General features: G+C 44.5%; 1 protein-coding gene across 1 annotated transcript in view; it reads right to left on the minus strand.

Annotated features, from left to right (window-relative positions):
* LOC120018537 (multidrug and toxin extrusion protein 1-like) overlaps positions 1-5,815 on the minus strand; it is a 35,334-nt gene extending 29,519 nt beyond the window's left edge. The window contains exons 1-4 of the mRNA XM_038961757.1: positions 5,708-5,815; positions 4,959-5,060; positions 4,607-4,675; positions 4,201-4,349 (exon numbers count right to left, since the gene is read on the minus strand). Of these exons, the coding sequence (XP_038817685.1) occupies positions 4,201-4,349; positions 4,607-4,675; positions 4,959-5,060; positions 5,708-5,815 (428 nt within the window). The remainder of the gene's footprint in view (positions 1-4,200; positions 4,350-4,606; positions 4,676-4,958; positions 5,061-5,707) is intronic.
* Between the last annotated feature and the right edge of the window lie 8,688 nt (positions 5,816-14,503).

Raw genomic sequence — 14,503 nt, forward strand, 5'->3', positions numbered from 1 at the left:
AGGAGCGGTTGGCAGTGGAGAGGGACGAAAGAGTTTGTAGGGGTTGAAGTCTGGAGCAAGACAGTCGCTTTGAGGAGCGTGTGACCCTTCAGGCACCATGCTTTGCGGTTACACGTACTGTCTCCAGTACGTATCTACAGCCCGGTGTGCTCTGTGCCAGCTCCCCGCAGTTGCCGGGCTAGGGTGAGCATCCAGCCAGGACGCGTTGTGCCAGCTCTACGCTCCAGACCTCCAGTGCGCCTCCTCGGCCCAGGATATCCTGTGCCAGCTCCACGCACCCGGTCTCCTGTTTGTCTGCCCAGCCTGGTAAGCCATGTGCCAGCTCCACGCACCAGGCCTCCAGTGCGTCTCTCCAGCCCGGTGCGTACTGTGCCAGCTCTATGCACCCGGCCTCCAGTGATGATCCATGGCCCGAAGCCTCCAGTGGTGATCCATGGCCCGAAGCCTCCAGTGATGATCCATGGCCCGAAGCCTCCAGTGATGATCCATGGCCTGGAGCCTCCAGTGATGATCCATGGCCCGAAGCCTCCAGTGGTGATCCATGGCACGAAGCCTCCAGTGATGATCCATGGCCCGAAGCCTCCAGGGATGATCCATGGCCCGGAGCCTGCAGTGATGATCCATGGCACGAAGCCTCCAGTGATGATCCATGGTCCGAAGCCTCCAGGGACGGTCTGCAGTCCAGAGCCTCCAGCGACGGTCTGCAGTCCAGAGCCTTCAGCGACTGTCTGCAGCCTAGAACCTTCAGCGGGGGTTCCCAGTCCAGAGCCGCCTGCGAGGGTTCCCAGTCCGGAGCCTCCAGCGACGGTCCCCAGTCCGGAGCCTCCAGCGACGGTCTCCAGTCCGGAGCCTGCAGCGACGGTCCCCAGTCCGGAGCCTGCAGCGACGGTCCCCAGTCCGGAGCCTGCAGCGACGGTCCCCAGTCCGGAGCCTGCAGCGACGGTACCCAGTCCGGAGCCTCCAGCGACGGTCCCCAGTCCGGAGCTTCCAGAGACGGTCCCCAGTCCGGAGCTTCCAGAGACGGTTCCCAGTCCGGAGTCCACGACGACGATCTACGGTCCGGAGTCCGCAACGACGAGCTACGGTCCGGAGTCCCCGGCGACGAGCCCCGCACCAGAGGCGCCACCAAAGTGGGGGGAGCCTCAAGCAGAGCGGGGTCTGCGTACCGCACCGGAGCCTCCACCGAGATGAGATGCCCACCCGGACCCTCCCCTATAGGTTCAGGTTTGCGGCCGGAGTCCGCACCTTTCGGTGGGGGTACTGTCATGCCCTGACCTTAGGAGAGCCTTGTTTATTCTCTATTTGGTTAGGTCAGGGTGTGACTTGGGTGGGCAAATCTATGTTTCTATTTCTTTGTTGGCCTAGTATGGTTCCCAATCAGAGGCAGCTGTTTCTCGTTGTCTCTGATTGGGGATCATACTTAGGCAGCCTGTTTTCCACCTTAGTTTGTGGGATCTTGTTTTTGCATAGTTGCTGTCTAGCCCTGCAGAACTTTACGTTCGGTTTTGTATTTTGTTGGTTTGTCAGAGTTCAGTATTAAAAATCATTAACACTTTCCACGCTGCGCTTTGGTCTCATTCATTTGACGACGGACGTAACACTGTAGCCAGTGGGTTTGGCGACGAGTATGAAGCGAGAGAGCGTACAGGTCGCAATGGTGGGTAGTGTATGGGGCTTTGGTGACAAAACGGATGGCACTGTGATAGACTGCATCCAGTTTGATGAGTAGAGTGTTGGAGGCTATTTTATAGATGACATCACCGAAGTCTAGGATCGCTAGGATGGTCAGTTTTACGAGGGTATGTTTGGCAGCATCAGTAAAGGATGCTTTGTTGCGATATAGGAAGCCGATTCTAGATTCAATTTTTGATTGGAGATGCTTAATGTGAGTCTGGAAGGAGAGTTTACAGTCTAACCAGACACCTAGGTATTTGTAGTTGTCCACGTATTCTAAGTCAGAGCCGTCCAGAATAAAAGTGAAGACATCAAAACTATGAAATAACACAGCAAAAAAGTGTTAAACAAATCAAAATATATTTTATATTTGAGATTCTTCAAAGTAGCCACCCTTTGCCTTGATGACAGCTTTGCACACTCTTGGCATTCTCTCAACCAGCTTCACATGAAATGCTTTTCCAACAGTCTTGAAGGAGTTCCCACATATGCTGAGCACTTGTTGTCTGCTTTTCCTTTACAATGCGGTCCAACTCATCCCAAACCATCTCAATTGGGTTGAGGTCGGGTGATTCTGGAGGCCAGTTCATCTGATGCAGCACTCCATCACGCTCCTTCTTGGTCAAATAGCCCTTACACAGCCTGGAGGTGTGTTGAGTCATTGTCCTGTTGAAAAACAAATGATAGCTAGACTAAGCCCAAATGAGATGGGATGGCGTGTTGCAGCAGAATGTTGTGGTAGCCATGCTGGTTAAGTGTGCCTTGATTCTAAATAAATCACAGACAGTGTCACCCGCAAAGCACCCCCACATCATCACGCCTCCTCCTCCACGCTTCACGGTAGGAACCACACATGCAGAGATCATCTGTTCACCTACTCTGCGTCTCACAAAGACACGGCGGTTGGAACCAAAATCTCCAATTTGGACTCATCAGACCAAAGGACAGATTTCCACCAGTCTAATGTCCATTGCTTATGTTTCTTGGCCCAAGCAAGTCTCTTCTTCTTATTGGTGTCCTTTAGTAGTGGTTTCTTTGCAGCAATTCGACCATGAAAGTCTGATTCACGCAGTCTCCTCTAAACAGTTGATGTTAAGATGTGTCTGTTACCAGTGGTGTAAAGTACTTTAAGGTACTCCTTAATTAGTTTTGGGGGGTATCTGTACTTTACTATTTATATTTTTGACTACTTTTGCTTTTACTTCACTACATTCCTTAAGAAAATATTGTACTTTTTACTGCATTCATTTTCCTTGACACCCAAAGGTACTTGTTACATTTTGAATGCTTAGCAGGACAGGAAAATAGTGAAATTCACGCACTTATCAACCGAACATCCCTGGTCATCCCTACTGCCTCTGATTTGGCGGACTCACTAAACACAAATGCTTCATTTGTAAATGATGTCTGAATGTTGGAGTGTGCCAGTGGCTTTCCGCAAATAAAAAAAACAAGAAAATGGTGCCTTCTGGATTGCTTAATATAAGGAGTTTGAAATGATTTATACTTTTACTTTTGCTACTTAAGTATATTTTAAACCAAACACTTTTATACACTGGGTGACTTTTACTTTTACTTGAGTCATTTTCTATTAAGGTGTCTTTATTTTTACTCAAGTATGGTTGTTGGGTACTTTTTCCACCACTGTCTGTTACTTTAACTCTGTGAAGCTTTTATTTGTGCTGCAATTTCTGAGGCTGGTAACTCTAATGAACTTATCCTCTGCAGCAGAAGTATCTCTGGGTCTTCCTTTCCTGTGGCGGTCCTCATGAGAGCTAGTTTCATCATAGCGCTTGATGGTTTTTGCAACTGCACTTTTTTCCGGATTGACTGACCTTTATGTCTTAAAGTAATGATGGACTGTCGTTTCTCTTTGCTTATTTGAGCTGATCTTGCCATAATATGGACTTGGTCTTTTACCAAATAGGGCTATGTTCTGTATACCACCCCTATCTTGTCACAACACAACTGATATGCTCAAACGCATTAAGGAAAGAAATTCCACAAATTAACTTTTAACAAGGCACACCTTTCATTGAAATGCATTCCAGGTGACTACCTCATGAAGCTGGTTGAGAGAATGTCAAGAGTGTGCAAAGCTGTTATGGAAAAGGGTGGCTACTTTGAAGAATCTCAAATCTCAAATATATTTTGATTTGTTTAACACTTTTTTGGTTACTACTTGATTCCAAATGTGTTATTTCATAGTTTTGATGTCTTAATTATTATTCTACAATGTAGAAAATAGTAAAAAATAAAGATAAACTGTTGAATAAGTAGGTGTGTCCCAACTTTTTACTGGTACTGTATATATCTATATTCCGGACTCTGACATTGCTTGTACTGATATTTCTTAATTTGTTTCTTTCAATGTTGTGCATTTATGTGTATTGTTTTGTATAGTTAGGTATTACTAAACTGTTGGAGCTAGAAGCATAAGCATTTCGCTGCACCTGCAATAACATTTGCAAAATATGTGTATGCGACCAGTAACATTTGATTTGATTTAGACAGTGTAGTTGTTACCTGGCCACCTCAGGCTCCTGGCCCAGAGCCAGCAGGATAGACTGGGTGTTGAGGAGCATGGCCCAGCAGGGCAGACAGAAGAGCAGCAGGATCAACACACTCCTCTGGAGAATCACCCCCACACGCTGCAGGTTCCTACCACCAAATGTCTGCTCAGACACACACACACACACACACACACACACACACACACACACACACACACACACACACACACACACACACACACACACACACACACACACACACACACACACACACACACACACACACACACACACACACACAAACAAACAGCAGCATGAATGACATGAGACATTATCGCTGGGGTCACAGTCTGTGACTGTTGCATATATTTGAACTGCAACGTATACTTCAACTACTGCATTCAAATATATTTACATACCTGAGATACCAAAGTGTCACATGCTAAGGCAAGTCCACCTCCTGTTGCTGCAGTCGTAACATTAATAGTCTGAAGAAGATGATCATCAAACACATTTACAGCACACAGTTACACACAGATTTACATTTTTACGTTACATAAAAAAAAAAAAAAAGAGAATTGATTATATCATTGCTATCCCCTCCATTGTGGTTCTTCAAATGAACACCAGAATCTGTGAGGACCTTAGGTGATGTTGTCATCTTTCTTACCATTTTCCCGCTCTTCTCTAATCACATGCAGAGGAGCCATTTTCTTATCTAAGCTGATAGACCCCAGCAGTTTACACAACATAGCTAGAGGATTGACTCACCGCGCAGGCCAGGCCATAGCCAGCTAACACTGCATTCCCCAGGCGACCACAGAACATAGTGATGACAAACGGAAGCAGGTAGTTTAGGATTCGAGACAGCAGCTAGGGGAAAAGACATGCATAAACAATAACAAACACCCCATTGGGCAAAACTGGTTGAATTTCCACATCATTTCAACCCAAAGAATGTATGTGATGATGTTGAATCAACGTTAAAAAACGTATTGGATTTGTAAAACGTCATCAACGTAAGGACATTCCACCTCACTTTCAACCTAAGTCCAATGACATAGTGACATTTTTTGTTGATTTCACACTGAATTTACAATAGTTGACAACTCAACCAAATGTAAATCCAAACTAAACGCTGAACTGACATCTCTGCCCAGTGGGAGAGACATTACTTCTAAGTTAATCAAGAGAAATCTACTTTAAACACTAGTTCTGATGGGCTTTAGTGACCCTCGGAGTGTACTTTTAATAAATCATAGAGCCATTAGTATGCACTGCACAGTTCATCCTGTAGCCTAGTATTTCATTCTCACATAGTAGTCTACCTATAACCCTAGCAACAGAGCTATCCACTTCCAAACAGGGCCACACAATAGTTGTGTCCCAAATGGTACCCTATATTCCCTATATAAGGCACTACCTGTTAAAAAGTAGTGTTCTATATAGGGAGTATATGGTGCCATTTGGGAAACCCACAATAACACACAACAGGCTAGGTGGGCAGTGCCAGTCCTTACCAAGGGTCCAGTCATCCGGAGAATGTGGTAGAGCTCCTCTCTATGTGCCAGGGGGATTCTGTGCCTCACCCAGCGATAGCAGAACAGTTTGTCACTAGACTCCTCCATTATAGGTAAATTAGAATTAGAAGTGGGCCCAGATGCCAGTGTCGGCCCAGAGTCTTCCATCCCAGCCTCTGTGTCTGTGTGTGTCCCCTCTCAGTCCTATGTAGTGTTACTGTTGGGACTGTGCTGTAACTCCCCTGTCACTGTCAGCCAGACAGCTCCTCTGCAGCTGTGTAAGCACTGCTCTGGTCAGCAGGTCACCAACGCAAAGTTTCAACATCCCAAAAGGCTTACTCATTGAATAAAAGTGTGAGACATCTCAAGTGCTTTGGCATTGCATAATATAAGGAATCAGATAAATAGATAAGTAGAACAAAAATTCTGCCCAAAAGACATCAACAAGGACCAAGAGATACAGACCAATAAATACCACTATTTATTTTATATTAACAGGTCTTTTAACTGAATGGCTAATACTTGTTGGGTATTTATGCTTTGTTTGTATCTCAGGGATGGGGGTGGAGTTGAGTGAATCATTATGCGTGTGCCAACAGAGAGAAACATAAATAGTTACAATGTGGCATAGATGTAATTAACCTTATCCTCTTCCTCTGTACTCAATGTGAATAGAAATTAGATAGGTGATTAAGAGCATACAATGGTTGTGGATAGTATTTTTATGACAACAAACTTAGCTTATGACCAAGCAATCAACCTCAAACCCAAAGTAAATGTCAGACTATTCAACTAGATGTGTGTTGATCATTAGGAAGGATGTAGCATCAAACATAAACGTGGCTGACAATCTCCCTCGTCAGAGGAGCAAAGATACCCCAGCCAGTACACTGGCCTATTGCAACAGAAGATGCAGCCTGTGGTATTGGCAGGGGAAAGCTTAATTTACCTGGCCATCTGTAACACTGCGACAGCAGACGGCAATGCAAATGGGAAAAATATACTGTATCTTATGGATGGAATACATCCTTATTATATTTTTACCTTTATTTAACTAGGCAAGTCAGTTAAGAACAAATTCTTATTTACAATGACTGCCTACTTGTAAAGCACCCCCCCCCCCCCCCCCCCCCCCCCCCCCGGCCAAATCCTCCCCTAACCCGGACGACGCTGGGCCAATCGTGCACCGCTCTATGGTACTCCCGATCACGGCCGGTTGAGATACAGCCCGGGATCAAACCCGGGTCTGTAGAGACGCCTCTAGCACTGCGATGCAGTGCCTTAAACAGCTGTGCCACACTATGTATTCTCATGACAACTTTATGGAAAGGTGCTGTTGTCTGAAGTTCGTTTATGGAGGAGAATTACAAACCAAAACCAGTAGACACACTCAAAAACTATAAAGACACCCATCAGGTAGAGAGAACTGATGACAGTGACAGGGAGATGTAGTATCTATCTGCACTCCCACTCTCTCAGCACAGGAGGGGGCAACAGGGCTGTAAATACTTGGAGGGATGAAAGCTGTCTAAAATCTCAATAGCTATCAAAAGGTTCCAAAAGGGTTCTTTGGCTGTCCCCATAGGTAAACCTTTTTTGGTTGCAGGTAGAACCATTTTGGGGTCCATTTAAAAGGGTTCTACATGGAACCTTCTACATGGAACCCAAAAGGGATTATTCAAAGGGTTCTGCTATGGGGACAGCCGAAGAACCCTTTGGTTCTAGAAAGCACCTTTTTTTCTAAGAATGTACTGTGTCAGTCTCTGGAATGTCCCAGGCTCTAGCCTGACTGAAACAATCAGGTCACATCAGACATCATGTGCCGTGTCACTTGTCATCTTGTCATCTTGTTGCTTCCCCTCTGATGCCCGTCTGTTATTGTGTTGTTTACAATCTCCTGGACTGATGATGGCACTTCATATCCCTGCTCGCCTTGCCTCTCTCGCTCTGCCTCTCTTGTTTGGACAGCTTAGAAACACAGAGACATGTGAAGAGGAGACACAGTGGGAAAATTGGATGCAGAGCGAGTATTGAACCCTCTGGTCGTTATATAAATGATGTGCTAAGAGCTGGCAGTGTTACCACTTGACCACAGGCACTGCAGAGGGAAGCTTTTTCTGTGAGCTATAACATATTATTGTCCGTTGGCTTCCTCCTCTAGGTCTCCAGCCTTCAGGATGAAAATGAACCCCCTGATAAAAGCCCTTCCCCCGCTTCTCTTCCTGGGCTGTTTGTATCAGCTAGCAGCAGGTCAATAAAAAGAACCCTCCTTTATTTAAAAAATACTCTATCGACATCTACCTCTCTGCCATGAAAACTATCCCCTTTCATCACTAAGATAATGTTTATCCAGCACAGTGAGTACCAGTGCTTGGTGTATAATTAATTGACCCTATTATAGATGTGTATGTGTCATGTCTGAGGTGTGTGCATATAGAGTGTGAAACAGGAAACATTTAAATAAAATAGAACAAAGAGGAATAAAAGCCATGGAGGAAAGCCAACACGAGTCACCCAACCTAATTTCACACGCGGTGTCAAAGTCAGTCGGATGGCATAAATTACAGAAAGAAAGAAATAGCTACTGTAAGTACATTACAAAGATGTATTGTAATCATGTCTGGTGTTTTTATAATGGTACCAAAACTAATCCTATTGTTCTCGTCTTGGATGTGCTGTAGGGGCTCGATTCCAACTTAGAAAATGTTGTTTGGTATTCAGACTAACCTTATGGAGGTGCATAGGGGCATAGCCATGGGAAGATGTTTGGGGGTGGGGGTGCTGCGATTTCTTCTAAGAGGGGATGCAGAATTGTGTTCGTTTTTTCATGCTACATCGGTCTGCTAATACAGGACTAGTAAAGGCCCAGTGCTCTACTTTTGTGAGACAAAATAAATAAATAAATATAATTATTATTTGTGTTTAATTCAGATTTTCCCATGGCTATGGTAATGAGCTTTGCAGGCGTGGTTCCCTTGCAGATGCTGAATACATTTAATTTAACTGCTGAAAATCCTATGAAACCCTCCCACAATGACAGTTTCAGCACCAACTGGTGCCCTTACCTCATTCTAAAACTCTCAGCTACCATGATACATGCTCCTTCTCCTAGTTACTCCTATATTCTACAATAACTACATCAAAGAGCAAATAGACCAGTATTTTGTCTAGAACATAGACACCTTGTTTTGTCTGGGAACAGCACCATGTGTATTTCCCCATTTGTTTTATTACAGTTTATCCTAAACACACTTAAATGTGCAACAGATTAGACAACATGTCACGTCCTGACCATAGTTCTTATGTGTGTTGCTTGTTTTAGTGTTGGTCAGGACGTGAGCTGGGTGGGCATTCTATGTTGTGTGTCTAGTTTGTCTGTTTCTGTGTTCGGCCTAATATGGTTCTCAATCAGAGGCAGCTGTCAATCGTTGTCCCTGATTGAGAATCATATATAGGTGGCTTGTTTTGTGTTGGGGATTTGTGGGTGGTTGTTTCCTGTCTTTGTGTTTTGTCTGCACCAGAAAGGACTGTATCGGTAAGCCACATTTGTTATTTTGTATTTGTTTAGTGTTCAGTATTTACGTAATTAAAATCATGTTGAACACGAGCTACGCTGCGTCTTGGTCCGATCCCTGCTACACCTCCTCTTCTCATGAAGAGAGGGAAGGCTGCCGTTACACAACAGCTGCACAGCAACTGCACATGGAAAGATGGTTATTTGCTGGGTTATCTACAACCTAATTTTGTACAAAATGACCTGCTATCTACAACCTAATTTTGGACAAAATGACCTGCTATCTACAACCTAATTTTGGACAAAATGACCTGCTATCTACAACCTAATTTTGGACAAAATGACCTGCTATCTACAACCTAATTTTGGACAAAATGACCTGGAGGGATTCCTTGAATGGAATGATGCAAAATGGAAGCTACAAATGGAAGAAAACAAACACTAAAGTGACAGTTAATAATACATGTATGTGTGTATTACTGATGTTAGTTCCCGATAGTGGCTAATATTTAACATGATACAAATTGTAAAATAAAATAGAAAAAAGCCCTGGTATTAAATTAAAACATTAAAACATCAACCCTGCAGGTCCAGCCCTATGTATGTATGTTAAATATGTTATATGAAAGTGTTATTTTTATTGTAATTGTAACAAAAATGGGGTCGTGCCATGTGTGATAACAGGTGGGATATTATTAATAAGAAACTCGTTTTCCTACTATAGGTAGTAGGTTGCATAGTGATAGCAACATGGTAACTCTCAGATGCAGGGGTTAAATATAATTTGAGCTTATTTCTTAATCTTCCAATAAATAAGTGGTAAGCCTACTTTTTTGACAGACACAATTATCCTCCATAGATGTCGATATAGCCAAATACACTGTCGCATGCACTGATTAAATACCTCTGTGTCTGGGAAGGGCTTGGTGTGTTTGACTAAAACCAGGGCTCTAATTTGAGTGCGGGTATCACATACCCTGTGTTAAAGAAAAGGGCAAAAAGGATATCTATTGTTTGCTTTATATTTTGAAATAAACACATACAACGTATCCAGATTATATCAAGCGCTTTATAACAATGCTTAACTCTGTGATGCTTTATGGTAGAAACAAGCTCCAAAATGCCCGCGAAAGACGTGACCGATGCATATGGGGATATATTGATTCCTCACTATGACAATCTGAATCTAAACTGCAGCCTATAATATTTGAGGAGATAAAAAAATGTACTTTGCTATTCTGTCCCTATTAATTGGGCTTTTCTCTTCCTGAAAAGAGAAGATGTTTGTTTAAACCCATGCAGCTTTTAGGGAAGCACTTCTGTTGTTGGGTTATACAACGGACGAGTAGCCAGCAGTTTATTGCAGATAATTGTCTTGCCTAGAGCGACTGAATGTCCAGGACCGGCCCTGCCAGGGATCATAAGGAAAAATTATCTAAAACAATTGCTATGTGTATTCCCCTTCTCCAAACGGATTACTCATTTACCTAGCTGTTATCAATAGCTCCTATCAATGTATAAATGACATTGCATGGAGAATGCTGTTATTTCTATCTGAAAAAAAATCTTAGATGCTTTTTCCACTTAGAACCGGCAGGTTCACTCAATCTTATTCATTGTTTCCTTGTGTGAAAATGTGGTGGAATTATGAGGGAATTAATTCAAGGTCAATATACAGCGTATCTGTAGACACCTCCGCCACACATCAATTAATTACTTAGATCTCCACACTAACGAATAGCGGGTGAATATGATTATATTGGCATGCTTAAATTCAAGGTCAGAGTACGGATAGAGAGAAAAGTGCATAAAAGGGAATTATGTTCCATTTACACGTGCGGTCAGAATCGGGGCGGGTGATGTGGGGCACGGAGACGTGGACGTGGAGGGTACAGAAAGGGGGGGCAGGGGGAGGAGGAGCTGCAGTGGTACCAGGCAGGGCTGCAGGTTAGTCTCAGTAAAGGAAGGGAACATGCTAAACTCTAAATCTTATTCTGTTAACAAGTATACGGGTACTTGGAACCAGAAATCTGCTGTGGGATATATTTAAGATACTTTTGGAAGAGGTAGGGTTTCAGATGTTTTCGGAAGATGGGCAGGGACTCTGCTGTCCTAGCTTCAGGGGGAAGCTGGGTCCACCATTGGGGTGCCAGGACAGAGAAGAGTTTGGACTGGGCTGAGCGAGAACTACCCTCCTGTAGGGGTGAGAGGGCCAAGAGACCAGGGGTGGCAGAACGGAGTACTCGAGTTGGAGTGTAGGGTTTGAGCAGAGCCTGAAAGTAGTGAGGGGCAGTTCATCTTGATGATCCATAGACAAGCACCATTGTCTTGTATTGGATGCGAGCTTTGTCTGGAAGCCAGTGAAGTGTGCGGAGGAGCGGGGTGACATGGGAGAACTTGGGAAGGTTGAACATCAGGCGGGCTGCAGCGTTCTGGATAAGTGCAGGGGTTTGATGGCACAAGCGGGGAGACCAGCCGACAGTGAGTTGCAGTAGTCCAGACGGGAGATGACATGTGCCTGGATTAAGACCTGGTGGGTGGTGGGCCGACATATCTGCCAGGCACGCAGAGATGCACGTGTCCACCTGGGTGTCAGAAGAGGGGAAGGAGAAAAGTAGTTTAGTGTCATCCGCATAGCAATGATAGGAGGGAGAGACCATGTGAAGACATGACGGAGTCAAGTGACTTGTTGTGTAAAGAGAAGAGGGGAGGGCCTAGAACTGAGCCCTAAGGGACACCAGTAGTGCGATTACGTGGTGCGTGAATTTGATGGTTCACGGTGTCGAAGGCAGCGGATAGATCGAGGAGGATGAGAACAGAGGAGAGAGAGTCAGTTGTGGCAGTGCGGAGAGCCTCCATGATACAGAGAAGAGCAGTCTCGGTTGAATGACCCGTCTTGAAGCCTGACTGGTTAGGGTCAAGAAGATCGTTCTGAGAGAGATAGCGAGAGAGTTGGTCAGAGACAGCACGCTCAAGTGTTTTGGAAAGACAAGAAAGAGGGGATACCGGTTTGTCGTTTTCAGAGGGGCCGTGTTGTTGTTTTTTAGGATGTGAGCGACTGGCCACCTTGAAGTCAGAGGGGACGCAGACAGTGGTCAGGGATGAGTTGATGAGGGAAGTGAGGAATGGGACAAGGTCTCCAGAGATGGTCTAGAGAAGGGAGGAGAGGATGGGACTGAGTGGGCAGGTTATCGGGCGGCCGGACCACACTAGTCTCAGGATTTAATCTGGAGAAAGAGGGGAGAAGAGGTCAAGGTGTATGGTAGTTCTGTGTGAGGGGGACCAGTGGATGAGTGAATAGGCTGAGTGAATGAGGAGCGGATGTCATCAACCTTTTCAAAGTTGAGGGAGGAGGGATGACACAGCAATCATTTCTACATAAATAATATTGTAGAGATAAGATAATTCTTAATGTACATTTGCAATAGAATTCATAGCATGATAAATGTGTGCATGCCTTAGCACACACTCAATTACATTGGAGAGCCCTATCGATCCCTATCATAGAATATTTGTCTCCTCCTGATCTCTCTATTCCTCTCCTCCTCCTCTTCCTCCTGTTCCTCTCCTTCTGCTGTCCCCCCAAATATGTCAGGGACAGACAATGTGACAGTGGAGGAGTTTAGTGACATGGTGCTGTCCTGTCCCGTCTATGCCAACCCCCCTGTGACGGTGTCGTGGCTGCTGGACGGGGAGGCCCTAGACCTGGTCAGCGGTGGTTACACCCTGTACCAGGACGGCAGAGAGGCCAAGGTCACATCACCAAAGCCCTAAGCGACCTCCAGCCAGGACTCTTCAGCTGTATGGCAACATCCATAAAGTATGGAGACACCACCAAGTTCATCCAGCTCACTGTGGAAGGTTAGAGCTGTTATGGAGAGATCAGAGAGAACTGAATGGTGCTATTATACTGTGGAAAACATATAGTTCAAGTCTGGGTTAAACTGAGATTATTATGCTTTTATATCACGTGAACAATAGGTAATTGCATGAGAGAGGTAGCTTGTGAAATTACTGTCTGTCTGGTTGTTGTAGAATCTAACAATTACAGTGTATACATTTACAGTCTGAAAGAAGATAAAAAGTCTGGGATACTATGACATTATTGTCATAATTTCTATCAGAACAAACAAACAGAACAAACTTACTTTTATGAGAGAGCTAGCTTGTGAAATTACTATGTCTGCTTGTTTTATTGTAAGGCGACAACTGTTGGAATCAGAGTCATATGTACAGTATATACGTAGGGATAAAAGCCGACGTTCTGTATATTACTTTGGAAATAGAGGATGACGCAGCGGGACGAGGCGGACCCAAAGTTAAAAGTTAATCGAGTGTTTTCATGTGCTGAACACATTCAAATACCATACATTTTCAGCCAGCAGCATACCACCCTGCAACCCATTGCTGGCTTGCCTCTGAAGCTAAGCACGGTTGGTCCTGGATGGGAGACCAGATGCTGCTGGAAGTGGTGTTGGTGAGGATGTGGAATTGGAGACAAATGGGAGTGGAGTTGCTGTGCGGGAGATGATGGACAAACATACAAGTAAAAAATAAAGTCAAAATAAAAAGTATGTTTGAATGACACTGAGGAGCAGTGTTTTTACAGCTAATGCCAGTTTGTCTGAGGCTGATGCCGTGCAGGTGTTTGTACACGTGCATATGCACACACATTCAAATAAACACATACAAGAACACACACATACATGTAATAGTGCCAGACATGCACACAAACATATACAGTTGGCATTGCTGTTATGATTTTAGTTGTCCTTGATGTCCTTTGTTTTTTTATATCTATATATATTTTTTGCATTGTTGTTTGCTGTTTTCTTCTGTCTTTTGATTTTTTCTCTTTAGTTCATTCTCTTGGTTGTTGGTGCATTGGGGGGGTTCTCGGGGGTGGGGAATGGAATTAATTGTATTTTTTATTTTTATTTTTATTCTTGGGGGGACTGTGGGAGGGGTCTCAAATGGTTGAGGGACAGCTATTGGGGAACTGTGGGGGGGTTCTTGGAGGGTTCGGGTTCAATTCTTTTGGCCTGGTGGGAGATCTGTCAACGTGCCCTTGACCAGGACATTGACCCTGGATGCTTCTGTGTGTCACTCTGAATGGGAGTCTGTTGGATGACTGGTATTGTCAGAGCTACTAGGAGTACTGGGTGGATGGAGTCAAGCGCAGAGAGCAGGTTTAAAGAACGTGGATTTATTTTCCAATACACAGGGAAAATGATCATGCCCTAAAACACACGGGCGCATGAAAAGACGAGTCCAAAACACCG

This window comes from Salvelinus namaycush, chromosome 23 (genome assembly GCF_016432855.1).
Source record: "Salvelinus namaycush isolate Seneca chromosome 23, SaNama_1.0, whole genome shotgun sequence".
Taxonomy (NCBI): Eukaryota; Metazoa; Chordata; class Actinopteri; order Salmoniformes; family Salmonidae; genus Salvelinus; species Salvelinus namaycush.